This window comes from Schistosoma mansoni, chromosome 2 (genome assembly GCF_000237925.1).
Source record: "Schistosoma mansoni strain Puerto Rico chromosome 2, complete genome".
In the NCBI taxonomy this organism is placed as follows: Eukaryota; Metazoa; Platyhelminthes; class Trematoda; order Strigeidida; family Schistosomatidae; genus Schistosoma; species Schistosoma mansoni.
In genome coordinates this window covers 14,999,386-15,016,066 of record NC_031496.1, presented here as the reverse complement: position 1 = coordinate 15,016,066, position 16,681 = coordinate 14,999,386, and the positions used below count along the sequence as shown (strand labels likewise).

The 16,681-nt window shown below is 37.1% G+C and overlaps 2 protein-coding genes across 2 annotated transcripts in view; one reads left to right on the top strand and one right to left on the bottom strand.

Annotated features, from left to right (window-relative positions):
- The window catches only part of Smp_181080 (hypothetical protein), a gene marked incomplete at its 5' end in the record, with an annotated part of 23,004 nt that extends 20,118 nt beyond the window's left edge, over positions 1-2,886 (top strand). The window contains one exon of the mRNA XM_018795808.1: positions 1,697-2,886. Coding sequence (XP_018650084.1) covers positions 1,697-1,892 — 196 coding nt within the window. The 3' untranslated portion in view covers positions 1,893-2,886. The remainder of the gene's footprint in view (positions 1-1,696) is intronic.
- Positions 2,887-6,812: 3,926 nt separating this feature from the next.
- On the bottom strand, positions 6,813-7,968 carry Smp_105480 (ADP-ribosylation factor-like 6, arl6). The gene has a single exon (XM_018795807.1). The coding sequence runs from the start codon at positions 7,876-7,878 to the stop codon at positions 7,318-7,320; it is 561 nt and encodes a 186-aa protein (XP_018650083.1). The 5' UTR covers positions 7,879-7,968; the 3' UTR covers positions 6,813-7,317.
- Between the last annotated feature and the right edge of the window lie 8,713 nt (positions 7,969-16,681).

The following is a 16,681-nucleotide window of genomic DNA, read 5'->3' as shown; positions in this document are numbered from 1 at the left end:
CGTTTCGTCCTATTATGGGACTCCTCAGAAGGGCGCATCCACGATTCGAACCCAGGACTTACCAGTCTCGAGCCAGAGCCCTTAACTCATGATCTCAATTCTATAAAATTACTAAAATCTCCACAAAACCCTTCTGATAATGATCATGTGCTCACTAGTGACTGACTCCATGAGGTATTTCCTGGAGTTCTAGTGAGAAGCAGTAACCACTGGAGTTCAACCGGGTCTGTTGTGAGATAGTAACTCACTGATGACATTGGTGAATGGTTGCTCAATTTCGTGGATCAGTTGAAGTTAGACATTAACACCGTTGGATGCCGGCTCAGTGGTCTATCGGTTAAGGGCTCTGGCTCGAGACTGGTAGGTCCTGGGTTCGAATCTCGCGAGTGCGGGATCGTGGATGCGCACTGCCAAGGAGTCCCATAATAGGACGAAACGGCCGTCCAGTGCTTCCAGATTTTCTATGGTGGTCTAGATTCAATTGACTCATGATCTCAACTCTATAAAATAACCTTTTAGTTTACTTTTGTTCCATTTGATTATTAATTCAAATCTTTTGTATTGTGGAACATTTCTACTTAAATGTTTCATTACACTTTTGGTGGAGTTTTGTTCTATGAGCTGGACTTCTACCTGAAGTTTGTGCTGATGATGTCGTTCAGAAGAACGATGAAAGCTACACGATCAAACCATCCAGCTCAGTGAACACAACTCCACCGAAACCATCCATCTGAGCTATGAATCTTCTTCACCATCTCAATAAACTTCCGATGTAATTATTATAAAATAATGATAATAGGACAATTATTAATAAAGAATAATTAGCTTCATGATCAACAGAACGAACTACTAGTTATTTAAGGAGGAATTCTAGTGACTGGCTTCTGTCTGAATTTTTTACCAATGTTTTTGTTTAGAGAGATAAAGAAGGTTACGGAATCAAAACATCAAGATCAGAGAAAGAAGTTTCAACAAAATCATACTCTGAAGCTACAAGTCTCCACTATTTTAGTAAAAATAAACTCCGGAGTAATTTTGATCTACGAGTTTACTGAGATACGTAGTCAGGAACGGATAGTGGTCTACACGAAATCGAATTTATAATTTGAGACCAGGATTATTACCTCTTTCTGTTTGACCTCAAGGGATTTACCTTGATTTATTGAGTACGACTAACTGTCAAAAATGGATAAATGAACATCAGTGTACAAACAGTGAAACAATGCCCCTATACCTGATCGCTCTTTAACTTTTAAGTGACTACTTATAGGTACAACATGCTATAAAAGTTACATAGACTTCTTTTAAAGTGTAATTAATTTGTTGGGTAAATTCTTCGCATCTACTGTAGTGAACAGAACACTGGTTGGCGACAATCGAATGTATTTAGGCAAAAATTACAGACTATCTCAGTAAATTCTAAAAACCATACAATGGACAGTTAATTTGCAAATTAACAACCAACAGTCTCAATCTTCACTGTTTCTTCTCTAATTCCATTGTTCGTGCATTTTCCTACCGATTGCGCTTCGTTCCAGTTCTTTCCTCATCGGTCTTCTGCGAAAATACATTCTATGTCTGACCAACACCATATACTACTTATATGGATATAAGTAGACCACACCACACTACTAATAAACTATTCTCTTTCCAGAAACTGACTTTTCTAATATATTTTACCTGGGTTTTTTTGCAGACGAGAAAGTGATGTACTCCATATGAAAATTTCACAGGATCCTGAAACCGGAGGTTATGTTCTAGGCGAATATAGTCAACCATATCCAAGTGTTTCATCTATGATTTATCGTTATTCACGAACTTTGCTACCAGTACGTGGTACAACTCCGGTGTTGTTGCGCTTCCCAATCAGTCGTATTGCATTTTCACACTAAATAAATCAAACAAATTATAACTATGTGTCAGTTATACATTCTATTTACTTAGTGATTTATTTATACGTCTCTTTGTTAATTTTTTTTCTAACAGATATTGGTGATGATCATTTTGTTTTACGATCCTCTCCCCCATTACTTTTACAATTTCTTTTTCCATGTTCCTTTTATTTTATGACTTTGTTGTCCATTTTCATTGAATTTCATTTTCTTCGTATTTATACCTATTTAACATTTCAATGTAACTGTCAACTTGTCCTACATTTATTTACAGTAGTACACATATAGAGTCTTTCGTATTAGTACTATGATGGATAAATTTTAAAAAAATGTTACCGATGTTTAACACAAATTCTCCTGGTTATGCAACTACAGTTTAACTAGCATTTAGTAATTGTTTATTTATACCAGTGCTTTTTTTACGAACAGTGAACAAAACACACATGTTTATTCTTTAACTCTTCGTTGATTTCTTTCCATTTTGTAGGTTCATAATTCAAATTTTGTCCGTTTTCCTTCCCGAATCGAATGTAATGTCTTCTAGTTAATGACTGTCTAATTACGCAATATTTATATTATTCAACTCACTGATATAGTCCAGTAATCTTATTCTGTTTTTAAGCCTATTTAGACTATTTTACACACAGATTAAACGTGTTCACTTTCAATAACTAGGCAAAAATATTTGAGAGAGAATCTTTAACACGCACAAGCTTTGGACACCTTATGTATATTAAACACTATTAAATAACTTGACTTTTTTTTCTTCATCCGCTTTCTCATTTATTGAATTATGGATATTGTATTTGATTGGCTAGTTTGAATTTTTAAGAATTGTGCTACTTTAGGTTGTAATTACTTTTATTGCTTTGAATTTTGTTTTGTTTTTGTTTTTTGGTCACTTAAGTTTATAACAAAAATGTTGGGAACAATAGTACCGCATTTTATTTATATCTTTCTCCAAGAGAACATTTATTCTTAATAATCGTCACTATCATTGTAATTGTTACTATTATTATCAATGTCATTATTTCTTTCGAATATTCATTGTTGTATAATTTTTACTACTGACTTATAGAGTTGCTGTTCTTGCGTCTCTATAATATAAAACTTCAGCTTTAATGCCAACTATTTCGTTATATACACTCTACTTAGTTATCCGATCCAAAGGTTACCTCTATGAGTTATAATAAATATCAGCCTTGAATATATTTAAAATAACAATGACAGTACAGAAATAAAGGTGTTATAATGTATAATGTGTAAAATTATTTTATCGCTCCAAAAATTTGAAACAAAGTGTTTTTCTGGCTAACCCTAGATTTACTGTCGTACTGTTAGTAATCTCAAACAAGATGAAATCGCTAAAGTGATACAACATACTCTATATTAACTAGATAAAATTCGTGCATATCTCATCCCAGAGAGATCTGTTCACGAATCAGTTTATATTTAACAAACTTATGGTTATCAATAAATTAAAATATTCAAGCGATTCCATGAACCATAACCCCTTATTTGAATAACTTATCAGGACTCTATGGACTAGGTAATGTGCCTTTAGAAATCCACCTTTTAGAGAAAGTAACTACCTTTCTTTTTCAATATACCTGCTGATATTTGTCATTTTATAATACCAGTGTGATAATCACTGCTTTTTTCAATACTTAAAAGAAACTATAGGTCCTACACGCTGGTTATCCATAAACTTCAACACTTGACATCAAGTTGCTGCCTAACTTTGAGTGTAAAATCTCTCCACCGACTTCCACCAGTTGAATACATTTTAACTCACGGTATTTGATACTCATCACACTAATTCTGATGCCTATGAAACTTATTTACTATAGACTGTTAAATGTCATCACTTCAGTTTTTGCGACATCTTTATTAAATGAAGGCTTTATCAGGAAACTTTTTCTTGATATTTCCCCTTATTGTTTTTCCCTCTACAACTTAATATATTTATTTTGAAATTGTCATGTCGATTTCTTTTGTAACTCCTATCAAATAGGGGCTCAATAACCGAATTTATAACAGCTTTCTCTTAATCCTTATAGAAGCAACACTCTATCAAATACATTTTTAAAGCGGATGCTGACTACATATAATGTACCCTGTTTATAGGAACACTAACAAATGTGGTGTTAGCGAAATATATATTAGATTAAAGCATGACTATTTCTTAGCCAATCAGCGCTACCGGATACTCGGCAAAGACTGTTGAATCTTCTTATGTAAAAATTATAAATATACTAACGTTTTCCTTATTCTGATTCCTACTTTCATCCACTCTTGTTATTTGGAATATAATTACGTTCCTGTTCAACCGTGTTCTGATTTAGGAACTTGTCTGGTACAGTATTATCTAAGATTATTAAGCAATAAGAGTAGCTAGATCGTAACTGAGAGAGATCATAGCATGTAGAATACTCAAATCACTGGAATTTAGGAGGGAACAAAAACTGAGAAAGATCTCAATTACTCAAACTTCTCATATTGACAGTCGACGACGTCATATGCTACATTAGTTTGCACCACTATTTGCTCATTTTAGCCTGACTTTAAAATGGTTGGTAAACCTGGTTAAGATATCCAGTATTTTGCACTAATACTACTCATCAATAGTTCCATTATAAGCCGACAGTGCTTCAAAAATATCTATGCTGAAATACTGTAATTATGAACACCTTTTATTTTACCACTTCTGCTGCATAACACAAAGTTATTGAATCAGTCAACCAGTCATCTACAATGTAGAACCAGGCATATATATGCATCGGTCCAAGTTGCCATACCTCATTAGCACAACAAGATGAACACCGAATTCATAGAAGCAGTTAATTTAATGGTGCTAATATATAAAAGAAAGATATGAAGCAATTTTAATCTCAAAGTTTAAGGGAAGACAGGGAGTGTATACACCTACACCATTGTGATCTATTCTGAGACATGTCACACAGAGTCTCCAACCATTGGTTACAATAGTCACACGGACCCCCACCAAGTAGTATGAATCTATCAACATGGCTCAGACTAGAAGTTAGTGACTTCAAGTACTGATTCCATGTTTTGGTTTTACCGCCCTCAACTTTCTCCCAACCATCCCCAATACTAGTCAGGACTGCGCGTCGTGGTAATCGGTGGTTGGGCATGCGTAATAGTGACCCAACCATCCCAGTTGATGAATATTCACAACATCATCAACTTATTTACCATCATTCCCTAATACCCTGTGTCTAACCTCACTATTACTTACGCGGTTATCTCAGCAGATGTGAGCAATATTTCAAAGGCATCTGTGGTCAAATGCTAGTTATTGGATAGTGAACTTCTGTCTAATAACCTTTTTCACCTTACAGTTAAGCGGAGCTCTTTATTTATTCCACTGGTAAAGTAAGCTACACATATTAAACGATTCATTTTAAGTTAGAGATATCAATATAACTTGCTTATTCACTAACAATTTGCCAAAGACACCTACAATTCAATTCATGAATACTATATATACATTTTACTTTTGTCCCAATATTTGGAACAGACAACTGTGTGATATACTCGCTCCTCAATTGGTAAACAGACATTTGCCTTTTAGTTTAACGATGTAAACTCAGAATGCCATAATGAACACTTCACGTTGGTAAAATGTCTTGTTAGACACTGAATGTGGAATGACCACTAAGTAAAAAGGGAACAGTTTCCTGAATAACTATAAAATTATTTCTATTGAGTAATATTTATATGATAATAATAAGTTCGTCGAACGATATGTTGCTGAAATATTAATGAAAACATGAAATAAAAATATAATGATAAAAAAAGAGTAAAACCAGACAAATACATTACCGTATTTCAGAATATCAATCGCTTGATTGATTAGAGGAAAAAAGAAAGAAATAAAAAGCTCTATTCTCTCACATTTAGTCGATATCAACTAGCATATCAACATATGTCTAGTTTCTATAGTTAGTTATAGATAAAATTCAGTTGAACTTGCCTTATGTTTCGATTATCTTTACATATAACAGAAGCCATAAGAATGAACATCAATCAACTAAGTCTATCTAATTTATATCCTGATAATCCAATTAACTAATGTTTGTTGCACCCCTTTTGTTAATTACATAATACTTGTTTAACGAACAACACTTGACATTTATCAGAAGGGGGTTTTGTGGAAATTTTTTAATTTTATGTAGTTGAGATCATGAGGCGGGACCGTGGATGCGCACTGCTGAGAAGTCCCTCAAAAGGAAGGAACGGCCGTCCAGTGCTTCCAGATTTTCCATGGTGGTCTAGCTTCAATTGACTCATGATCTCAACTATATAAAATCACTAAACGTCTCCACAAAACCCCCTTCTGATAATGATCATATGCTCACTAGTGACTGGCTCCATGAGGTAATTCCTGGAGTTCTAGTGAGAAGTCGTGACCATTGGAGCTAATCCATGTCATATAGAGACAGGTATCTACCTCAGTACAATGGGAATTGGTTGCACAACTTCGTGGATTGGCTGAGGTTAGACATCAACACCGTTAGATGTCGGCTCAGTGGTCTATCGGTTAAGTGCTGTGGCGCAAGACTGGTAGGTACTGAGTTCGAATCTCGTGAGGCGGGATCGTGGATGCGCACTTCTGAGGAGTCTCATAATAGGACGAAACGGCCGTCCAGTGCTTCCAGATTTTCCATGGTGGTCTAGATTCAATCGACTCATGATCTCAACTATATAAAACTTAACATTTATATTGAGCGATCTAGTTTCAAACTTTCTTGTTTCTTAATATTTTTCCTACAACACTAACTACAATTATGTGACGTTGTTTTGGTTTTATTCTCATATCCACTGTGCAGCAAACTGATCACAAAATTTGGAGAGAAAAAATAAAGTGGAATACATGACTTAATTGATCCAATACGATTTAATTGGTATTAATTTTATTTTTGTTTGGAAAACTTAGATAACAGTTTGAAATTATTATAAAGAACTGATTGATTAAAAATACTCCTAATGAAAATATTTAATATACCAAAACGCTATACATAAAGTCGTGCTGCATTCGGTTTCGGAAGATAAGAATCAAAAATTATTTGAATCAAAACAGGGCTCTTTTGTAATCATAAAAACTGAATGATAGCCATAGAAGATAAAGTTTTAAAACCCTTTTATCCAGTAAATTCTAGTCATCTCTATAAACTTTAACGTTCGAAATAAATGCGGTAAGATAACATAAAAGTACTAATGATTAAAAGCATAAAAATCTGGTTTCCTATCTTTAGATTTGTTCTGGATTTTGTTACATTTTGAACGTAAATTTCTAGCGTTTTGACACAAATTCCAACAGTCTTCTATTTCTTCAGCAAAGCAGATGACACGTCCTAATGGGTCACCTATATCTGTTCTCTATCAGAATCTTTATCACATTTTAGTTAGTACTTTGTTTCAGTTGTCCAAATAACCACATCAAACCTTCATTTAATCCTTCGCCGTTTATGGCATTCGAAGCGAAAATCCTCCATGATTTATTTCTCAATTTTTCCAGACCAAGAATCTTGACTATTTCTATGACTGTAATAGAATTCGATAAATCCATTTTGTTAGCAAAAAGGAGGATTGGAATTCGCCTATTGCAAATATCTGGATGTTTCAAAAGTTGTTGAAATTCGTCTTCTACAACAGTAAGTCTCAGTTCATCGGAACTATCTACTACATAAATGATTGCCTCGCATTCCTTATAGAACTTTTCCCATAAATTTCTGTAAGTTCCACTACCTGACATATCAAAACAAAGGAACATCATCTGACTGACTCTAATCTTCTCGACATTATATCCTATAGTTGGAACTATTAATGAATTCTGTGTTTCCTTTGATTGCAACTTGTTTAATATCGTTGACTTCCCACTGTTATCCAGTCCGATCACTAAGACTTTAACTTCTTTCTTTAAAAAACTGAACATTTTTGAAATAATCTCAAATAACCACATGTTTTGAAATTCTTCCTACTAAGACTTTGTTGATGACATTTCAATCTATTTATACCACATATTTCTTTGTTGTGTTCTTTGACTACACGTAAAGTGAACGTGTAATGCTGTATGAGAAATAGGTCCTACAAAAGAACAACATACAAATTAATGTAAATATGTCATTTCTAAACGTATATGAAATCCAGGTTAACTGAAAATAACAGTTTAATAAACATTGGTTAATTTTATTAGTTCAGAATATTTCTAAACTTAAAAAGTAGGGCTGTAATAAAAACTCACTTCATTAGTTGTTTGTGTGGCAATAAATGTTTTGTGGACTTGGAGATTTGAAAAGTACAGAAAATAGCCAGTGAAAAACAGATATTGTACCATTATTCAGAAATGTAACATACATTAAATTTAGGAACTATTATTGTCCATCAAAGTCTTATTTATGACTTAACATAGTTGATCAGCCAGTCAGTCACAACGTAGGACTTCGTACGTACGTACATCGGTTCGAGTTGCCATACCACATCAACACAGAGATGCAGTTGCCGATTCGAATTACATAGTAGTAGAAGTAGTAGGAGTATAAGCAGTAATCCGAAGGATTAGGGTTTAAAGATATTTTTGAAGAAGTTTAATCCAGTGAAATAAATTTGGAAAAAGAAAAAAGAAAGGAACATGAGGAATTCAGAAGACTAGAATTTGGGATAACACAAAGATTGGATGCACCTGCGCCGTTGCAAACGATTTTGAGCCATGTCATTCAAGGCCTCTAACCATCGGTTGTTATCATCTCGCGGATCCCGACCTGGTAGTCTACGCCTACCTACATGGCTCAGTCCACTTGCCAGTTACTTCATGGATTTGGGCCACGTTTTGGTCTGGCCGCCCCCCCCCTAGCTTTCTTCCAACCTTCTCCTACACCATGAAACATTGCACGTCGGTGGTTGGGCATACGTAACACGTGCCCCAGCCATCTCAACTGATGAAGTTTCACTACTTCACCAATTTATTTGCCATCCTTACCTAGTACCCGTTTCCTAACAACTGCATTACTTACTCAGTGGTTCTAGGATATACGAGCAATGCTTCGAAGACATCTATGATCGAAAACTAGTAGCCTACGAATATCCTCTACTCTTATCGGTCATGTTACACTGCTATAAAGCAGAGCGGAACGAACTGCTGCACAGTAAACCCGTCCTTTGGTTGGTAAACGGATAACTCGCCTACGCCATAAATGACGCAAGTTGGCGAAAGCTAGACGAGCCTTCTTTATCCGTGCTGAGATTTCGTGAAACACCATACCACAGGGGCTGATGAGACTCCCAAGATAAGTGAAGCGGTCAAGACGCTCAACTAGTTCAATCCCTATCATTAGTTCAGGTGCCAATGCAACCCAATCCTGAAGTAACACTTTGCATTTCGTGGGGGAGAATCTCATCCTGAACATGCCTGCATAGTTACTTATAGTGGTCAGAAGACTTTGCATTTTGTCAGCGTCTTCACCAAACAGAACTATGTCATTGGCATATTCTAAGTCAACAAGTGAGTCTCCTGGTAGAAGTTCAACCCCTCTAAATTTGGATGAGGAAAGTGTTATTTCTAAAAGCACGTCTACGATAAACTTAAACAAGAATGGCGAGAGTGGACAGCCCTGACGAACACCACTTGAGGTAATCAGTTCTGATGACAGTTCGCCATAAGCTTCAACTCGACCAGTTGTGTTCGCGTAGGGAGCCTTTATAAGGTTAATGCACTTCTTTGGTACAGAATCGGACATGAAATACATGAGTAATTAGATGGCATTCATTTTCTATTCTAAGCAAAGATGGTTTTCGTGATTGCTAAATAGCATACAGTTTTAGATTAATTACGTAGTAAATGACTAAAACCACCTAGAATCAATGCTTTCACTGCTGGATATTACAATGCTATAAGTGGCGAAAATGCTAATATAACATTTCATTTCGTCGTAAAAGTGGTGCAGGAGTAATCTTTATGGCTCTCGAAACAATTGGTGATAAATTTTCTCCAGGAAATTTCACTGGCTCTGCTTCATGTACTTATATAAAAAATATTTTAATTGATGGAGTGATAGTTATGTAAATGTCCTGGTATGGCCAAGGGTGAAGAGAGTCCGCTCTCCCTCTCGAAATATTTTTACATGTCCTCGTGTAAACAGCTACTGTCAGGGAAGTCCTACTCGCTGCCTTCTCGCACTAGGGGTACCGTTTGCGAAGTCGAGAGGACGGAAAGCGAATGTGCGGCACTTTAACCTTGCTAGTGGATATCGAGGATCTGTCTAGGGAAGTCGGAAAACTCTGATTCCAAACCAATGATGTATATGGACTCGAGGATCCTTAAGAGACAAAATGAGTAAGAACCCATAGTTAGTCACCGACTATCATGGACTACACTTCTAACGTTGCTCCACTGCTTTTTGGGCTAGGCTTCTAAGTCAAAGGCTCGGGTAGTGACCCCCCAAGAAAACCACCTGCTTCAGCCTGTGCACCCGGGCAGCCCACATACAAATCAATGATAATTACTACTGGAAAAATTACTCTTGCTTCAAAGCTCATTCAGACAAGTTATATTCACAACTATTTGATAACATTCGTTTTTATTACTTTGATACTACGACATTTATGCACTCCCTTTTATTCTCATTCAGGGTAGTTTATTTCTCAACACATACAGCAACTCGCCTATGGTAGAAATCCTGTCCTATCTAAACGATCTCAAGTCACTGACTGCTTGGAAGTTGAATGCTACCACCGACAACGAATATTGAAAGTCTTTCTGAAAACACGTACACCATTCAAACTGGACTCCTTCAACGTTCGCACAGTAATGCAGACCAGACAACAGATAGGGTTGGCTATGTCTGTAGAAAGTCTTAATATCAGTGTCTGTTGTCTATCTGAGACCCGTATTCAAGACTCCAGTGAAGTACTACAAATTAGATATCCATCTGTCGCTTCGAAAAGTTTGTTTCACGTGATTTTAACCGGAGATCCTGTGGCATCTTTGCCTTACTTAGTTGGCGTTGGTGTCGCACTGAGAGCTAGAGCTAAGGCAGCACTGATAGACTGGATTTCCATTAACAGTCGGTTATGTGCTGTTAGATTAGAAAGCTCCATCAAAGTGCGAAGAAATCGCTGTCAAAAACGATGTATTTTCGTCATCTCTGCCTACTACTCGATAAATCTCAGTCTGGCTGTGATCAGGGATGAGTTTCACCATCTGTTAGCTGTTCGACAGGTATTATAGTACCAGCCGGAGACTTGAATGCACAAGTCAAGTGTCTAAGCACATCAGAGAGTTGTTTGGATGGCTAAGGGGGACTTATTAGTGATAGGTCAGATAACGCTGACAGTCTACTGAGATTCTGTACAGACTATAACCTGTTTCTGGTTAGCACTATCCATCGGCACAGTCATCGCTGACGTGCTGCCTGGAGTCCTCCCTCTGCATCTCAAACTTGGACCCAGATTGATCTCATCACAATCAGCTACCATTGGTATGGTTAAGAACAAGACTGCCTCTCCTTCTGGAGTCATCATCTGAACTCTGATCATGCCCTTGTCTGCGCCAATCTTACCTTACATTTCAGTAGCCAACAAATTCATTGACATAAACAGATCAATGTCAGTAAGTTGGTTGAAGCTTCTTTTGCAACCAAATATCAGAACCGAGCTAGTTTAGTGACCGAAAATCTGACTTCTGATAGATCATTTCTGATTGTTATTGAAGTATATATGTCGTCAATTCTTGTACATATTCAGCGACTTAAATCGTGTCGGTGAATAACGGAATTAAATAAGTCAAATACGAGAATGAAATTTCGAATACGTATATTTCGTACAACCGTTGATTGGGAAGCTAACTCAATTTAACCAAGTGCGAATCAATACTTATAGTCAAATAAAAATAAGTTACAGGCATGTGGTGAATAGGATAAGAAGTGCACACACATACGCACATACAGAAACAGTCAAGGTTGCCAAGCGAATAATTGTCGAGGTCAAAAAGGGCCTCAAGAAGAACGAATAAATTGACATGTCCGGAAGCTAGAATAAACTATGTGGGTTTGAATAGCAACTGACACTACACTAGGTTCAAGGCTAGCTATCAACCCACCAAAAAGTATACATCAGCATTGACTGCGTTTACAGGACTCTATTAAAATGGCTAGTAAAGTCGCTTTCGGCTTCACGAGACGTCCCGCTTATAATTGCTGGGTCTATACAGGCTCCTTACAACTCATTGTGGCACGTCAACTTACTTCGGATGACCTCGAGTCTGACCATAAACGAAGATTGTTACGCAATGAAGTTGTCCAAAGCTTGCGTAAGGATGGGGAAGCCTAGTAGTCGGAGCGTGCTAACTAGTTGGAAGCATCAGCTGCATCTGGTAACTTCCGGAAGCTCTGTCAGCTCATCCAAGTCACCGACAGCAAGAGGTCCGGTGTGAGTGAAACAATCTGTGAAGATGACTAAATGCCAATCACTAACATCTATATACGTCTTAGATGATGGGCAGAGCATTTTGAGGAGCAGTTCAACTGGTCTGCTGCCACGGCGATACCGATCAGAATGTCCTGCCTCCCATGGTCAGTAGAATGAGTTAGTATTTGCCAACCAAATATTAGAACACCATCATTCTTATTACAGACAAACAATCGTAGTTTTTCTCGACATTAGGGACGCCCTCGACTCCTTGGACAGGACTGTTCTCTGGGACTGTCTATTGAAAGTATATGCCTGAGGAGTTTATTGTGGGGGCCAAGATCTGGCTCCAATGAGATCGTATGAATGATTGTTGTCAAAATATACATCCTGTCTACCCTCGTATGTAATAAATGACTTAATCCGCGTTGGTGAATAACGGAAATTAATAAGTCAAATACGAGAATGGATTACGAATACATATATTTTGTACACTCATTGTTCTGGACAGGAAATCAGAGGGATGAAGCGAATAGAAGAGAGTGAAGCAAAAAAAACACATTGGAGATGGCAGGTAAGCCAACTCACTTTTATCAAGAGTTAATCAATATTTATAGTGAAATAAAAATAAGTTACAGACATGCGATGAATAGGAAAAGAAGTGTACACATACATATACTCATGTGAAAACAGTCAGGGTTGATAAGTGAATAATTAACAAGGTCAAAACGTAACTCAAGATGGGTAGGTAAATTGGCTTTACCTGAAGCTATGATAAGGTATATGAGCTTAACATATAAACCGACACTACATCTTGAAATCCCTATATACTGAAACCCCAGAGAGAATGAGGGTATGCAACCACTTCTCTCCACTGTTCCACTGAACCTACACTCACTCTGCGTACTGAAAGGATAAAGTAGTTGAGAAGTTTGTGTAATTGGGTAGCTGCGTGAGCGCTAGTGAAAGACAGAGTGGCTCATGCCAATCTGGGTCACTTTTGGAGCCTTCATGATATTAGTCTGTCTGCAAAAGGTCGAATTTTCAACGTGTCGGTGAGAGCAGTTTTGTCTTATACGTGTGAGACCTGGCCTCTTCGAGTTGAGGTTGTTAGATGACTCTCTGCGTTTGATTATCGCTGTCTCCGAAGGATTGCTGACATCCACTGGCAACACCATGTTAGTAACACAGAGGTTTGGTAACGTGTATTTGGACACAGCGACGGTTATTCAGTCGATGTCACTATCTAGAAACATCGACTTCGGTGGCTTGAACATAGTCTACGAATGTCGTCATAGAGAATTCCACGTTGTGCATTATTTACCGATGCTGGGACTTGTTGGAAAAAGATGAGATGTGGTCAGTGTATGACAGTGTCGTGATATGGAAGACAACTGTACAGGATTGGCTTCTGTTGGTCCTTCACGACCCCCTGGTTGGAGTTCTGGAGATGGTGAAACACAATGTCTAGAGACGTTATCATATATGTCTCGGAAAAGAAGCTAGTTGCGATCCTCCTGTGACTTTTTTTTACTTTTTTCATGCAAGTGAACGTAAATTTTTTAACTGAAAGAACTCTTCTTGATTGTATTCTCGCTTACTGAACTGTTTCTATTATTATTACTATCATTATTATTATCATTTCACTCTCACACAATAATTTCTGTCGATTGCTCCTCTTCTTTTTTATAATACTCATCTTATATCTTCTATCTCCCCACAACTTCACTGTTATTGTGTGTCGCATATTTATTAGTGCCCCCATGTACCAATGCTTGTGTCCAAATAAATAATAAATATTTATGCAAACGTGTCGTGGGTAAGGTTAAAGGTAATAGACGGTCATTTTTAGTCGTGTAGATGCGTTCCACAATACCATGTAAAGGCATGGATAATTAAAAAAACATGAAGTCAGTACGCAAATATAGGACGCAGTCAGTACGCAATGCCATATAAATGAGGTTAAGTGGGATACGAATTTGGCAAAATGCAATAAGCGTCGAATCGAGTGTGAACCAACACGATGTAAAGCCACATGTCATGTGCTCCAACGACCCTCGCTGCCTATATTCATATTTACTATTTCGAAAACGCTGACTTTGCAACATACAACGAAAATCCGGTAATATTCACTGTTTGGTCTAATGATAATATCCAAACTTTGTTCGGGTAAGAAACTATGATAACCTTCAAAGTGAACGATGTGAACAGATTTAAGACCTCCTTCAGTTCATAAGACCCGAGTTAGTGTCAGTGAATGGTATCGTTCAGTAGATGATTAAATATTTCGAACAGGTTTTCGGGAACAACTGAAGTCTTACGTTTTGACGGAAATCTATCAATGAAGAGTCCATTTTAATGTCCGCTTGCAGTTGTTAAATTTTGATTTCTGAAGATTAATTTTTATAATCCCTATACACATGACTTTCTAAAAGGGAAGTTATGAGACCGTGCCAAACCCCTAGTCACTGATAAGTACTTTGGTGATAGTGATCAGGAAAACTTGGTTCTCTCACATAACGAAGTGAGCATGAACAAATCATTTAATTTACCTCCATACAGCTTAAGGATTTCCGTTTAATTTTGAATTCTTTGACTTTGCTCTAATTTCACAATATGAGTTAAATTTTTGGGACTATTAAGGCAGTTAAGAAAATCTTGGAGAAAAAGCAAGCAGACAAGTTGCTGAAAATACATGTAACAGAATAATCACCTTATGATCGTATTGATGAATGGTTACTCAAATGCGAGTAGCCTCGAAGCTACACTAATAGCAACAAACATTCAAACAAAATTGAACTGTGTCCACTGACCAAATGGGGGATATAACATTCCATTACACAAATGCTGTTAATAATCGTCTCGATAACCGAACCGAAGAAGTAAACAACACTTTGCAAAACAATACAAAGCCTAATGCGTGGAGATGCTCAGAAAATCTTTCTTCGTGAATGACGTTTATGAGTGCTTCAATATTATAAATCTCATTTCAACCACTTATTTCCCTTTACTAACCGTCAAACATTTTAGACTTAATAATGGTTCCTTATTTGTGATGAAAGCAGAGTTTATTCTATTACTACCATGGTAACATTACACTGTCCTCAATTTACTCTTCCTTCTCAGTCGCACTTCTGAAAGCCTTTATTCTACCACCAATGTTCCGGAATATGGACAGTTTCTCGAGAAACATGTGATCTTAGCTGGTTAGATGTTACCAAAGTTGTATAGCACGGAGTACCCAAATATGGATTGGGGCGGATGCTTGGCGGAGACCCTTTGACTAAAATGTGTCCAGCATGATCAGTAAGACCAGAGTTAATGTCTAGGACTTACGGAACTATTTTTTTGGATTTGTCTGTCGCTACAGCTCAGTGCCCACCCTCCTCAGTATGGCAGCGATTATTCCAGAGAGTGACCAGACACAAGGTTGACCCCATGATCGTGCTGCTTACAAACACCCTACTGATAAACTGCACGTCCAGCAGCATCTGGTCATCCTTTTATAATCTAATGGACCTTGTGGTGCACGAAAATGATTTTTCCAAAATGTACAATTGAAAGTTCGACTCGTAATTTTCGTCTGCTGGAAAAGAAACAAGTGGCATTACTCGTACTTACAAAAGTGAAACAAAATGTATGAAAAAAACCGTTATATGTGCATATAAATACCTTGCAACAGCAAGAAAACCCACTCTCATATGGTTTTTCAGGATTGTTTTGTGAAGAAAGTACACAGACATAAGGAAATTTAATCAGAAAGAATATATATGTAAATACGCTAAATAAACCCATTATTGGTTTGTCTTTATTTTTGGCACAATAAATATGTAAAATGCTACCAAATGGCAGTAGAACATGAACAAAGAGATAAAAATGAACGGGCTTACAAAATGCCTTATACTCAATAGTCTTTCAAGTTTTCTGGCGACCTCCCGGTTCTTCCAGAGCTTATCGTCTTGGGTTGGTTACCAGATATCACCGAAGTTTCGTTACGATCGCTATTTATCAGGGATTCCATCTTAGTTGTAGGGATTGTGTCCCTCAATTGTTCAGCAAGGGAGTCAATATATATGTGGCGCCCTACTAAACAAACGGCCTTTAGTCGGTCGATGCTGAAGTTAACTTTCGTTCAGTTCTTATCAGTAGTATGGTATTTACGTTAGTCATGACAAGAGCATCTATGTGTTCCTAGTTAGAGTACACCCAAATAGAAAAAATACGGCAGAAACGAGAGTCAACAGTTTCTCCCACTTTCCGACGTTTATATTCATATCAAGTCAACGAAATTGTTCTGCAATCTGCCTGATGGTTCATCGTATATGTGGATGGCAAAGTTATTGTAATGTATGTTTCGGCAC